The 15,206-nt window shown below is 49.4% G+C and overlaps 1 protein-coding gene across 1 annotated transcript in view; it reads right to left on the bottom strand.

The window, feature by feature from the left end:
- Window positions 1–13,260: 13,260 nt before the first annotated feature.
- The window catches only part of FMOD (fibromodulin), a 14,092-nt gene continuing 12,146 nt past the window's right edge, over window positions 13,261–15,206 (bottom strand). Inside the window, exon 3 of the mRNA XM_034767310.1 lies at window positions 13,261–14,228. Coding sequence (XP_034623201.1) covers window positions 14,077–14,228 — 152 coding nt within the window. The 3' untranslated portion in view covers window positions 13,261–14,076. The remainder of the gene's footprint in view (window positions 14,229–15,206) is intronic.

Here is a 15,206-nt window from a genome sequence, read left to right as displayed (position 1 = left end):
CAGTGGTAGAGCTGGAAATAGACCCTAGGTCTCCTGTGTTCTTCTCTGCGGTCCTTTCCACTGGGCCATGCAACCTCTCTAAAAGAGGAACTTCCTTTTTTTTTTTTTCTCTCAAAAGCTGAGATGCTGCCCTGAGCTCAGAGCTGCTATTGCCTCGACCTCATCTTTGCTATTCATCACACATGACTTATAAGTAGTGAGGGAAAGCCAAATAAATGTCCCTCCCAGATCTAAGCTGTCTGTTCCCTGGTGCTCAGATACTACGACATCCCCTGTGTGTCTATCCTTGAACCTGTAAACTCTCCGGGGCAGAAGTTGTCTTTGTTTTGTGTATTGTACTAAGCTGAGCGCACTGTCGGTATAAACTATAATAACACGTTGGCTCGCAGGACTGTCCTCCAGCACATACTGGTCTAGCGATTGAGACTACTAAGGGGAGAAGCAGGAAAACAGGGCAATTGGGATAAGTAAGAAAGAAAAAAAGGAGAAAACAACAGATAAGCACAAGAGAGGAAGGCCCGCGTATGGCAGTACAAGCAAACCGCACTGGGAAATGGTATTATAACCCAGTTCGAACTCCTAGGTGGACAGGACCCCGTTACAATTCTGTCACTTTCACTGTGTAACTGATCCCTTACGCGTAAGCCCTGCAATTGGCTGCTTGCAGACTCCTCACTGCCCTGTTCTGACAGAGAGGATAATTTGAGATCTGATTCCCCTCTGGTGGGTTGGAGCTCCCTGGTGAAAGAGAGGAAAAGATAAGCTGGGAGCCAAGGAGACTGGAGCGGTGACATAACTGCAGGTGGTAGAGGGAAACAAGAGGCACGGCTGTGGGAGAAGCAGTTAGGAAGGAAGATCTTGTTCCCACCTCATCGCTTTCTTTTTTTTTAAGAGATGCGTCTGAACCAACCCCCCCTGAGCTGAACACCCCTGAATGTTGCGGGGCTCCAAATCCTGGATCTGGATGGCAAGGCCTGGTCCCCTCTCTGTTTACTCAAAGCCCCATGCTAGCTGACTTAATGCCTCCTTCCTGCATTTTAAATGAAACTGTGCAACTAAGAGCCCTGCAGCCAGTCTAGAGCATCCCTGACACCGGTTGGCACAGAGGAGCCAGGATCAAAGCTCCAGTGAATGCCCTGGGTGAGCTGGAGGCTGTTATTTCAATAGACCCTTTATTGCGGAGAAGGTAAATTCCTATTTGCACAGCTTACTGAAGCGAGGGCCATTCGGGAGGAGAGAGGACATCTGCAGAATCCATCACACCATGGAGCGTTTAAGTGCTGGAACAGAAGGACCATCAGACAGCAGCAACCAGTTAGCCTGCTGCTCCCATGTCTAGGGGCCTCCCAAGCTACCTGTCTCTGTGTCCCTGTGACCTCAGCATCTATTCGCTTTACAGGCCTTTGCTTTACCGTAGCACCACGAGTACCCAAGGTCGGGGCCTGTTGTGCTAAGTCTTGTCCATACGTGAGAAAATCCCAGAAGAGCTTATCGTCAAAACAGACAAAGGACACGAGGAGGAACAGGCACAGAAAAGTGAAGTGACTTACCTAAGGTTGCACTGCAGGTCAGGTTGCACTCTCTGGAGCACACTACCTCCTACCTTCTTGGTCCCCATTTATTCCCCCATGTCCCTCTGTCCTGCATTATCCCACTGAGCTCCAGCATGTACTTTTCCTCTCCTGCCTTAAGCGGCAACAGTGCCACCATATTGGGGTCAGCAGCCATCATGTCATATTCAGCAAATCCTCCCATCCTGAGAGCTTGCTCGGCAGCAGAGAGCCAGCCACATCTCTACCACATCCCCAGCCTCCCAGGTCCTTCCTGGCTAGTGCTTTCTCCTCCTCCCGGCATTCAGGGATTGGACTCTCAGAGCAGTGATTTTGGGGATGCTATCCATTCTTTGCCCCTTATGCCCACCCCTAGCATGTGAAAGGCACCATGGTAGCTGCTCTAGGAGCTACCACCAGGGGCAACCAGAGCCTGGGGCAAGATGCCACTTCTTGCTCCCTGATCTTTTCAAAGGCTTGCTAGGAAGGGGAGTGTGGACTGGTGGTGAGAGTCAGGACTCCTGGGTTCTTTGCCACTGACTTGCTGTATGACCTTCGGCAACTCACTGACTCTCTCTCTGCCTGAGTTTTCCCATCTGTAAAATGGGGGATAATATTTCCCTACTTCACAAGGGGATTTTGAAGCTTAATTCATTGTTTGTTAAGTGCTTTGAGATCCTCGGATGAAAGGTGCAAGGAGAAAAACCCTAGAGTTTCCTTTATCTCTACAATACCCTTTGCCTGCCTTGAGGATGAGCCCTTTGGAATGGGGGTTACAGGAGCCTTTCTCTGGTGCTCGCTGGGGGAGCAGGACCTCTCTGTTTTATTTACATTTCTATTTGCAGCAGAGACAAAGGGGAAAGAATATCTTTCCGCGGCTCTCGTTCTCCTCCTGAACTCTGCAAGCATGGCATGGCAGATGTTAGCTGGAGCACCATCTCCAGGGGCAACACACACACGCACACACACAAACACACTTCCAGGCAGCGGGACTCCCTGCCCCCCCCTTCCCTGAATACAGTTCTCCTGCAGGAAGGCAGCAGCAGGGCTAGTGTCATGGAGAGGACAAAACCCCAGGCTGGAGCAGGGACACACAGTGAGTGACTACCTTGCGTCTGGGGTCAGAGTGAAACACTGCCAGGTTAGAAAGAGGAAACAATGAAAAGCAAACCCTACCCACCCGATTCCTGACCTCTCCAATGCAAGCACAGACAGGGGAAAGCCAGAGCGGCCCAGCGAGCCCTGCGGGCCACCATGCCTTCCTACATGGCAGCCCCCGTTTGGGAAACGCTTTGGTCCCACGGCACGGCTCAGTAGCGAGGGTCTTGATGTGTCTTTGAAGCAGAAACAAAGCTGGTCTTGATATTTATGGCACGCGCGCTGTTATCGTAGAATGGTGCAGGGCATACTGTACTGCGAGACAGATGGCAGGTTAAACAAAAGGGGAGACGAGAAAGAGAGCTGAACAGATTGGGAATTTCCTTCCCCCTTCCTTCGGCCTCCCTACACGCCAAAAATACTGGTTGAAGACTCATTTATGTACAGGAAGGAGTAGGGAGGTATAGGTGCAGTCTCAAAATACACTGGTGAGGCTGGGTTGTCTAATGGTTAGATCACTGGGAGTCAGGGCTCCTGGATTCTATTCCTGTCTTAGGGTCGGGGTATAACAGAGCAGGGGACTGGGAATCAGTATTCCTGTGTTCGTTTCCTGACTCAGCTGGGTGACCTAGGATAAATAATCTACTTTCTCCATGCCTCAGCTTCCCCTTCTGTAAAATGGGGATAATATTTCCCCTACCTCCCAGAAGTGTTGCGAAAATGAGAGAAAGTTGGTGAAGAACTTTGAAGGCCTTAAATGAAAAGCGCAGCACCAGAGCAAACTATTTATTATTTATTTCCTTGTTATTAAGGGAAGTCTTCTGCGCTGTTTGTTACCTCTTCCAGAACTACAGGAACTGCTGGCACCCAACATTCAAACAACCGACAGCTTATTAATAATAATAAACAATTAATAATTTGCTCATCTCTAGCACCTTCCCGCTGAAGATCTCAGAGCCTTTTGCAAAGAGTAAGGAACTAAGCCTCACAATACCCTTGTGAGGTGAGGGTTATTTTCCCAGTTTTACAGATGGCAGGCCTGCCTGTTTGCAAAATTTGATCTTAGCTACACAAATATCCATCCAAATAAACTCCCCTCAGTAGAGTCACCAACATAACAAAGAGCAGAATTTTGCCTGTGGCTGATAGAAGTGACGAATATGTATGATAACTTCAACCAGGGAGAAACCCAACCAAGAAGGGAAAAACACAAAGCAATAGACAGTGTATGTGTGTATGTGTGTACACTTCCGTTTGTTATGACTCAGACTCTGATTATGCAAACATTTACACATATGCTTAAAGTTATGTGAATAGTCTCGCAATAAGTTTGTGGAATCAAGGCCTTACATAAATAAACAGAGACACTCTCTCTCTCTCTCTCTCTCTCTGATTTTTTCTATCGCAGCAGTAGTGTTAATCATCTTAAATGGATTACTCATTACATTGTGGTTTTCCTTGTGCCTTTTGTACTTTTCTTGGGGGGGAATATAGATATAGATATAAACAAAAAATTGCATGTGCTGAAACAACAAATCCCAATAACCTTGAGAACCCAGGAGGTGTCTAAAGTTGTAACTGGGGGATGTTTAAAACCAGAATAAAACAGCTGAGCATCTAGGTCAAGATTTTGAGACATAAGCACTGATTTTGAGGGAGTCCAACTTTTAAGATATTTCACAGATTTTCACCAGGAGCTCAGCACAGGAGATGCATGTTGGGTGCTGAGTTCTTGTGAAAAATCAGCCCCTCTGGGTCACAGGGGGAGTTGCTGGGTGCTGAGAACTTTGCAAAATCTACATGGGGGGGCGTTTAGCTCCTCTGGAAATCTGGCTTCAGCAGTGGGTGCTTCTGAAAATCTGGTTCTGAGGGGCTGATTTGCAAGGGAGTGGAGTAGCTGCAGCACTGCTGGGGGTGAAGGGGATCAGCACCTTTGAAAAACCAGACTTCAAGTGAGTGCCCTAAAAGGGAGGTGTCTGAAACCCGAGGTCACTTGGGAAACTGTGTCTTGCTGAGCCCTCTAACAATCCCCCTGCTGTTTGTCCCAGGACGGACCCCTCCAGCACACTTTGGAGGGGAGAGCACTACAGGATTTTTATTTTTGGTGATCTAGGAAACCAGGCAAAGACAAAGGTCACCTCCCCCCGCCCCCTTCCTGCAGTGGGTGGGAACAGCCCGCCCTAGATAGATGGAGCTTTGCCTGCTCCCATCCCCACAGGGCAGCCTGTCGTACCAGCCTCTGCCTCCTTCTCCCAGCAACAGAGTGAAAAATCTTCCCCTCACCGCCAAGGGCTTGCTCCACCCCACCATGACAACAGACCTCTGATTGGGCAGTCTGGTGGCCCAATCGGGGCCCTCCCCTTTGGGGGATAAAAGGGAGAGGCGTTACGTGGGGTGCTGTTAAAGGGTCGGTGCCCACTGCAGGGGGAGGGTGGTGGGGGAGAGGCCCCTTAGAAATCAACACTCCTTGAAGCAGCTGTGGTCTTTGGTGGGGTGGGGACAGAAAAAGCAGGGGGTGTGAGGGGGTTGGCAGCTGCTTGTGTTCGCCAGGGCTGCCCGCCAGGCGAAGTCTGTTTGCAGGGTGTTTTCCAAGCACTGACCTGCTTTGCAAGCCCTGATCCCGTTTTATTAAGGGAGCAGGATAGTAAAGCCCTCTTGTCAGTCTTGCTGACGCGGGGTGGATTAGGCAAGACAGTAGCTCTGGCCAAGCTGGGATCTTTTACCACCTCCCCACCCCCATGTGTTTTTTTTCCAGACAACATGCATGGAGCTGGAAATGCACAGTGATGTTTCTGAGACTGCCTTGGGGATGGGCCATCCAGGGGAGTTGGGGTTGTCCCTCTCACAGTCCTTGAGCCCTTTATGAAGCTGAATATTAAGGGCCAGCTTCCCAGTTGGTGTAAATTGGCATCACTCCATTGGAACCGACAGGCCAGATCTCTGGCCGGGCTAAATCTGCCAAACTCCAATGGATTCTCAGCTGGTATAAAGCTCTGTTAGTATCAGTGGGTCAGATCCCCAGCTGGTGCAAATCAACACCACTCCACTGATGTTAACGGGCCAGATTCTCAGCTGGTGTGAATCTATGGCAGTTAGTGGTGCTGTACCAATCTACACCACCTGAGGATCTGGTCCTAAAAGCAGAATATGCAAAAACTCCCCACCTGCCTGTGACTCAACCCCACTGGCTATGAGAACCACGTCTAACCACAGCCCTAGTGGTGTCAGAACCACTTCGCCCTGCCGTTAAAACTGGATCTGCAGATCCCAGTGCATCTTAATTTTTGTTTTCTTCCCCCTCTTCTTCACCCCAGGCCAAATTCAATGGCTTTGGGGATGTGGGATGGGTCAGCAGACAGGGACCTCCAATGCAAACGTCCCCCGGCTCTCCTGTGCTCCTATAGGATAGTGTTGTTTTTGGAAGGGTAGCTCAGTGCTCCAAGGCAAAAATCTGACCCGGGAACAAAGAGCCATGTGTACAGGGCACTTGGGCAGCTTTTGAGCACAGGAAGGGGAGGAGGGTGCTGAGCAGCTGAAAGGGAAGGAATTTGCAGGCCTCCTTGCAAGAGAAAAACTCCCACAAATGCTCACTCCCCCCACAACAGTGGGGCTCCCCGCACTGCTTCAGGGGGTGTGTTTCCCATTACCAGCTTCCCCCCCCGCCCCCTCCCATTGATCTGGATGAATGGATGCTATTATGGAGGAAGGAGGACGGGTAGTGAGCCATGGTATGTTTCTGGGTGGTTGCAGGCTGTCTCTGGCAGGGCTTTGAGACTGAAGGCAGATGGGTGTCAGGTCACTTGCCGAACGCCAGGACCAGATATGCACAGCCTGGAGTATGCGGCCGGTAATGCCCGGGCTAGGACTCTGGGACAACTGGAGAGAAGGCTAGAGCCCTCCTCACAAACTCTTCATCTCTGGGCTTACGATGAGCCTGATCCTCTCCACAAAGAATCCACCTCCGGGCTGGCCCTGAGCCTGGCCCTGCCCCATGCTGGGGCAGGACTTTGGGACTTCAGTCAATCCCAGGGAGTGCCGACACATTCATTGCAGCTGGTATTTACCTACATCAAAACCATGTCAAAGCCAGGGACACAGCCACTGTTAACCATCTGCTTCCCAACGATCCCGAGGGAAGTCAGATGTGTGTATTTAGTGGCCATGAGAAGACGTGGTTGAGGGTCAGCAGGGAGACCCATTGGGCTAACACCAGCTGAGGAGGTACCATGCACCTGATGAGAGTCACTGATTCTCCCCACTTGTCTGGAAATTCAGCAGTCACTGTATGTGAACAACTGTGCACGGAGGGCTGCATCTGCTGGAGAGGGACTGTCTGGGACTGATCCCATTTAACCGCACCCAGTGTGCTCCTGAAACTTCCATGCTAGTGACAATCGGGGCCTTTCGGATTCCCAGACTCTTCCTGCTGTGGGGTTCCCTTATTGCTTTGGCTCCGCTAGCTCCATAATCCAGCATGACCCCCTACCAGAAAGGGGTTCACGGCACGGCATATTCACTCACGCAACATGCACCAGGAACTCCTCTCCAAACTCAAGAGAGGCAGAGAGACTTTTCAGTACTTACCCCAGCAACTGAGGTGTGTGGGTGGTCTAGGCCGGCTGCACTTTTCTCCTCCCACACACTGGCCTTCTCTTTGCTAGAGATTTAACATAAGATCTGGTTTGACTGCAGTGAGTCCTCCGTCGGGGAAGCCCCCAGAGCAGTGGGTCTTGGAGCTAACACCCCACTGAGATGCATGAGGCAGTTCACACCTCTCAGAGCTATTGTTGCCGGTTGTCTGCATAGTCAGGCATTGGGTTCATATTTTCAGGATGTTCTTTGCAACTATGAAGGCTAGAAATGTTTTGTTTTGTTTTTAATGAAAGTTGTGATTCCGACATTGATCCAAGTACTGGGGCCCTAGGCACTGGCCTATAGTGCCTATGACTTAATCTGACCCTGACAACAGCAGATGCCTGGAGATTGGGATGGGAATTCAATCAGAGTAGATGATCAAGCTGATAAGAAGGGAAGCAACAGAGCAGTGTAGTTGGTGGGGAGGAAAATCATATGGTGACGGGGCGTGCAAAGGAGCGTCAAGGCGAGCAAACATCAGTCGACATGAGGAGGACACGGATCACTGGACATGGCGCTCATAAAGTTCTGAATATTAACTGCCAACCCCAGCCCTGAATTTCACGTGTGCTGCCTGATGAATACATGTTTCCTTCCAACTCCTAGACAGAGAGAGAGGGGAGTGTAGTGAGCTCCAGTGCGTTCAGGCACTGACCTGTTTAAAGGTCTCTCTCCTTATCTGGGTCAGGCTGCAAGCTGTTCCCTTCTTCCTGCACCATGGAGCGGGTGCTTTCAGCCCCTCGTGGAGCAAGCTGCAAGAGAGAGACTGCCATTATCTCCCATCTCCTGTTTGTGTAACCTCAGCTCTGCGCACCTGTGTCAAAGCAATTGGGTCAGGTCTAGTAGTCAGCCTCTCCTTACAGCTTTTGCTGCCCCAGTTTCTCTGCCAGGCAGCCTCCTGCCTGGCTGACCCGACTATTCCAGCTGCAGCAGCTGTGCTCATACCTAGGCCCACGCTGGGTACCCACAGGCTGAGGAGCGTTCCACACCTGGACTGCTCCCAGCGCTGGCTGAAATCTGTTAACTCCTCTGGGCATCATCCAGATTCTGTGTAGAAGAGATTATCTTGGGTTTTGTGACTGCTGATGTACTTATATTGTGTTTGCTCAATGGTCCCATTGGTGGGTGAGACTCACTTCTCACCCCCCTCCCTACCCCATCATTTTCCACCTCCACAGGTTTCCGTTCCTCCCGAGGGGTTGCTGGAATACCGTGCGGGTTAGCTCAAAGTCCTAGCAGTTACCAAGAGCAGAGTGGGGAGTACCCAAGTGCCTGTGGGCCTCATCTCTAGCTGGCACTGGGAAGCCACGTGAAGAGGCAATGTGGGCCCCCACCTGAAGGCAATGGATTTTGGGTGCAGGTAGGAAGGATGGAGAGATAACGGGCATGGAAAGGCATCCCATCTGGAGGCAGCTGATCCAGATAGTGGTGTGCCAGCATCCAGCCAGGGGCTGTACATTAGGGAGACCAACCTAGAAATCTCTGGGAATCTATTGACTCTTTATCTCAGGCTCGTCCTATCCCCCCTAGGAAGAGCCTGTTTCTTAGGTGAGCCTGGTCTGAAGCACCATTCACGTCACCCCATCCGCTTCTCCTCTGAGAAGAGAGGAGCTGTGTATATCCCTAGATCCCTGTATTGCTCATGGGCTTGTAGCTCGTAGCTAGCCTCTAATCTGTTCTAACCTTCCAGGGTCCAATGTCCTTTTTCATTTTAACAGGCACTGACTGTGGCTGTGCCTGGGATCCCCTAGCATGTCCTATCTGCCTCCTGCCTTCCCCTGGGATCGGGCCGATGAAGGCTGTCAGGGAGCCTGGATTCATGAATATTTTGGGGAATCCCTGGAGACAGGTGCCTTGTCCCAAGACTAGATTCTACTAGATACAGCTTTCTTCCTTTCTCCTCCTCCTGAGTGCTTGATGTCCCTCCCGTTTTAGCCCAGTCCAACCCTCCCGAGCATGGAGCAATCAGCTGAGGTTTTGTGCCCACCAGTCACTGCTCTGCCATCGACTTCTTGTTGAGTTGGAGGAACTTCAGACTGCAGACTCAGCTCCCACGGGTCTGGACTTAACCTACCCCACCCTGCAGGGTGCAGACGATGTTCTTCATCGGGGCTTCGGAGATGTGGCAGATGTGTGGGTATCTGGGGGCCGAAAAGCTTGGGCAAAACATTCCTATCCCAGCTCAGGCTTCAAAAACAGAGCAAGTTGAATGCAACTGACGTGCAGCACTGACACCTAGCGTCAGAAATACAGAGGTGCCTAAAAAGATTTTACTCATCCCAGTAAATACGCATTTAAAATCGAGGTGGGCCTTAGCCTGTGATGCTTTGCTTGAAAAGCAACATCCCCCAGCCACTGGCTATCGTAAGGGGTGCAGGCAGGGCTTACATTCTCATACAGTATTTCCCGGCACCCCCTACCCCCCATGCCTCTTTCCCATTTGGGGCTTCAGCTGCGGAGCAGGGTCTCAGGGCTTCAGCCCCACGGGGCATGCCAGGGCTCAGGGCTTCCGCCTCATGGGTTTGAAACTATTTACCAGAGCTCTGCTCCAGACAGTTCTGGCTGAATTTAAGCCCTGGGTGCAGGGATGTTTTAGTAGTATCCAGAGAGGGTGACACCACCCCCCTAAACTCTTTAGAGCAAGGACTCTGTTTACTATATGGGCACACAGCACCAAGAGCAATTGGGCATTGGGGTCTCTAAGAGCTATTGTAGTAAAATTACTGGCTAATGGGGCCTTTGGCAGAAAGCTTTTATCAGGACACTGTCCATGGCTCACTTTCCAGACAGGTCAGTGGAGCTACATGATTTGCATCAATTGACTATCTGACCGTTTAGCCCAGTGGCAGATCTGGTACCTTGTGTGATTGTGTCAGCAGGCTTCTCGTAATTTTGGGTAGCTGCTGGTTTGTTTGTTTAAAGTAACAACCTCCTCCACCCAGAAGCCCCCTTCCAGAACCTTTCAGAATAGAAAAGAATTTAGACAAGAGCTTGCCAGTCACCACTGAAGAGGGATCCAAGTGGCAAAATTAGGATCTAGAGATGCATTTTCAAAATTCCCGAAGCTCAGGCATGTTTGGAGCATGGTATTGATTGTAAAATTAGGATCTATGGTCTACCTTTCCAAAAATGACTAGTGATCTTGGTCGCCTCCGTTGTTCGATGCCCAATCTGAGACTCTTAAGAGACTTCCTGATTTTCAGCAAATGTTGAGGGTCTTGCCCTCTTAAAAAACACGCCCCTTTAAGGTTAACATCTCATGTTCAGTACCCAAAATCACTAGTCACTTTTGAAAATTTAGGCTTAAACCTTTATAACATTCTGGAGTGTTTGTTTCAGGCCCATCTCTAATTGCCATCTAGACATTCAGAACTTGGCCTCCTTTTTTGCATTCCTGAAACACGTTCCATGCAATTATAAAAAGGGTTTTATTGATTGGTATGATATCTACAGTTCATGCTTTGGTGAGAATACAGATTCCTTTATATCGTTAGCATGCAGTTTAAATGTGGAGGGTTTAGATGGCCTTTGAGCTTCCCAAGTCCCCCAGAAGCTCACCTGACCCTTGTTCTCTGCCTTGTCCAATGAACCCAGCTGGTATTTTGGCTTTTGTGGAATTCAAATTCACCGCCAAGATTTTTTTTAAAAATGGGACCCCAATCTGGGCTGGGGAAAAGGGATGTTTCAAACCAAAACAATTCAAGGGGATTGATGCTTAGAGCAGACTGAGCGTTGCTACCCTGTGAGTTCCTCAAGAGAAAAGGGCAAACTATTGTACAGGCAGAGAGTGCCACACTTAACAAATGCAATTAACCACAACAGGAAGGCACAGTAGGAATTTGCAATAAGGGCCAGTCTGGACAGCTCCTTTCATTTGAATGCGACATCTGACTGGGCTCACACACAACCATGAAACCAGCTTTCCAGAACCAGATTGTCTGCCTTAGAGCAAAAGCTCACTGAACCAGAGTGAATCCTGCCTGGTATTATAATGTCAAGGCGGGTCGCATTATAGTTACAACTGGCTCTGAATGCCACTTCGTTAAACTGTAGCATTCTTCACCTGCAGCCAAGCAGCACATGGAAAAAAAGGTATGATCCATACGTTACGAGCAGTGATAGCAAAGCTGGATTCCACAGGAGTTGAAAGTAACAAGAACGCTTTTCCTCTCTGGCTATGCCTGTTGTACTGTCTCCTCCTGGTACCTGCTGGTCACCTGTAAATTCATTTGGTGGAGCTTACGCAGGCAAGGACGCTCAGAGACTGATACTACCCCAAGGAAGCTGCCACCCAAGATCTGCCCTTCTGCTACCTGGACTGTAAAAGGTTGCTATGTTGTGCCAGAAGCTTATAACTTTCAACTCAGTGCAACTGGGAAACGTAATGCTCCTGCAACCTTGAAATTCCACTCGTCCCACCCGAAGGGGACAAAGTTCGGCAGGAACTCAGTTATCCAGTGCAAACACCCTGCAGGAAAAGGTGGAATTTTAAACTGTAAACCCTGTATATAATGGAAACCACTTCAAGCCGGGGGTGCGGCAGCACCCCCATGCACTCCTAGTTCCAGCACCTATTGGTACTTTGGTTTGGCTGGCTGACAGGTCAGGGACAATCCCCCCTCCGCACCCTCCATCTGTGAGTGCTGCTGCCTGGTAAATGCTTCACGTTCACATGGCTAACTTGTGCCCGGTAAATGTTTCATGTTCACATGGCTAACTTTGTTTCAGGCACCTGTCGATCCATCCCTGTTGCTCAGCCACATATGCTCCTTTCGCTTTGCCCACGGAGGGTGTTTGCGTCTATGAATTAAGAGTTAATACAAAGAGGAGAGGTTAGATTTGGATCTCCGTCAAAAATGCAGAGAAGCACCTCACTGACTTCCATTGGCAGCCACTTTGGTGGCAGGCACTCTATAAAGGTTATAGAGAAAGATGAAGGATAGGATACAATAGGAATGGTCATACTAGCTCAGACCAGGAGCCCATCTATCTGGTATCTTGTCTCTGACAGTGACCAGTACCAGCTGCTTCAGAGCAACCTTCAAGAAATTTCCTTCATGGACAATTCTTGGACGAGCTTCCCTTAGCAGCAGTTTCACCCTAACTCCAGCAGTTACTGGTTAGCTGGTACCTAGAAGCAAGAGGGTTTATAATCCTTATAGTTGATGTAATGCAGTTGTTCCGGGTTTGACACCACTGTTACAGAGATCAGAAACTGGCCCACGGTCTATCAATTAAAAAACCCACAGTATGAAGTCTCGCTTGCACTAAAGATAATTGCACTCATGCTAAAGCCGCTCTGCCACGCTCTTGCAGTTCAAAAGGACCGTAGGATAAATGGGAATCAGGTTTTATATAACTATTGGCTTTTTTTTTTTGACCAATTCAGCTTGAAACATCCTACTGGCAGGTTCCAGCTAGAGGGTGACACCTGACCACATCATCGGCCAATAAGCTCTGTTGGTTTGCCAACATTCTGAGGAGGGAGGGGGAAGTGTGGGGCTCGAAAAACTAGTCTGCAAACCTTTGAACCACACAAATCTCCCCCCAGGCAATTCCCCTTTATAAACCAGCTCCGACATCTTGCTAGCTACATAGAAGCCTGCAGTGTGTTTTAGGAGGATAGTCCCCTGAAAGTTCAGCAGTAAGAGGAGACCAGTAAATACAGGATGTAAAGTTGCAGGTCCTCACTGGTGTAAATCAGCATCATTCCTAAGAACATAAGCACACAAGAACGGCCCTACTGGGTCAGACCAAAGGTCCATCTAGCCCAGTATCCTGTCTTCCGACAGTGGCCAATGCCAGGTGCCCCAGAGGGAATGAACAGAACAGGGAATCATCAAGTGATCCATCCCCTGTCGCCCATTCCCAGCTTCTGGCAAACAGAGGCTAGGGATACCATCCCTGACCATTCTGGCTAATAGTCATTGATGGACCTATCCTCCGTGAATTTACCTAGTTCTTTTTTGAACCCTGTTATAGTCTTGGCCTTCACAACATCCTCTGGCAAGGAGTTCCACAGGTTGACTGTGCATTATGTGAAAAAATACTTCCTTTTCTTTGTTTTAAACCTGCTGCCTGAAGTCAATGTAGCTACACCCATTTACACCTGGTGAAGTTCTGACCCATAGATTATAGCTATTTTTCCATTAGAATTTTCCTCTCGCCCTTCCTCTCTGCTCCTCTCTTCCACAGTCTCTCTTCAAATGATCCCCATCCTGTCCCATGGCCTGTTCTGTTTTTCCACACTACATCTGAAAAACCTGAATTCTCCTCCTCCCCCGTCTCTGATCCCTTTACCACAGTTCCTCCTACACAGAACATGAACTCCCAAACTATCCCAGCTGGCATCAAACTTTCAAATCCAATGCATTTGAACAGAGACAACTTGAGTCCCCTCTGCTCAACCCACCCATGCTGGTGGGAGCCGCATGGACATGCGTGTCGCAAGATAATGGTGGGGAATCATCAAGAGAACTGATTGGCTGGTTAGAGAGAGAACCGTAGGGTTTTTATAAGACAAAGCAGAGACCTGCCTCCATACTGGTGTGACCTGATAGGCTAAAAGGGGTAGCATCTAGTGGGTGGAGTTAATGACACATCCCTCCTACTCTGGCAGGGAACCCTGCACAGGCTACTATTGTGCCACCCATATTACGCTATTGCAGAAGCCAAACAAACCATCAAGCCGCGTTAAAACGAGAGTGAACCCCTCCCACCAGCCTGGATTACTGGAGCAGGTGTGCTGCTGCCCTGAGGACTGGAGGAGAGCACGGGGGGAAGGGGGGAGGGTTTAAATCTCAATGACGGCAGCACGCCTCAGGCAGAGGGGGGCATCCGGGGGCACCGCGTTCCGTTGGATCTCGTTCCCATCCAGCCGCAAGACCTGGAGCTTGGAAAAGTTCATGACATCGACGACTGTGCAGAAGCTGCTGATGGAGAATTCTGCAGGGAGAAAAGGAGACAGAGCGCTAAGAGACAGAGCCCATGACTCGCTAGCTAGTGTTCATACAATCCTGCTGGAAAAGAGCCGTGCCTAGGATAGATCCGGACTAACAGCACCCTGGGTAGTAATAGTCATAACAGTGGACATGACTAGAACGCCTAGGCACTCCGGTAATATACTTTTTTGGACAGCGCAATGTCTTGCTCCATAGTGCAGGCACAGGGCCTTTGAAATTCATTTGAGAACCATTCTGCCCCCTTTGCCCCCCCACCCCTCCAAAAATCCCTCCCATAACTAAAAACCACACTTGGGCTATCTCAGTGGGGTTTGGAACATGTAGTACTTTGAACCAGGGCCAAGGCTTTCAGAACTGAGTAATGATTTTGAGACAACCTTCAAGAGGCCTGATTTTCAGACAGTGCTGACTGCCTGCTCTCTGCAAATCAGGACCCTTAAAGTTGGGCACCCAATAAACGGAGGCTACCAAAATCACTAGCCATGTCTGAAAGGGCAGAAAATGCCCCGGCCCTGATTCTCCTCTCATTTATTCCTGTGTAAATCAGGAGTCACCCCACTGAAGTCAATGGAGTTACACTCATGTAGCTAAGTATCAGGGGGTAGCCGTGTTAGTCTGTATCTACAAAAACAACAAGGAGTCTGGTGGCACCTTAAAGACTAACAGATTTATTTGGGCATAAGCTTTCGTGAGTAAAAACCTCACTTCTTCGGATGCATACCTCATGAAGTGAGGTTTTTACTTACGAAAGCTTATGCCCAAATAAATCTGTGTGTCTTTAAGGTGCCACCAGACTCCTTGTTGTTTTTGTAGATACAGACTAACACGGCTACCCCCTGATACTTGACACCATGCAAGGCACTAAATTTAGCCGTATGGAGTGGAAATCCATCAACCTCAACAAAAAACTTGCACAGATACAGACAGACATCATCTTCCTCTCCAAATGCAAACAGATGGA

Source organism: Trachemys scripta, chromosome 4 (assembly GCF_013100865.1).
Source record: "Trachemys scripta elegans isolate TJP31775 chromosome 4, CAS_Tse_1.0, whole genome shotgun sequence".
NCBI classification, from domain to species: Eukaryota; Metazoa; Chordata; order Testudines; family Emydidae; genus Trachemys; species Trachemys scripta.
Note: the sequence above shows the minus strand (reverse complement) of the source record. Positions and strands in the feature narration are given on the sequence as shown.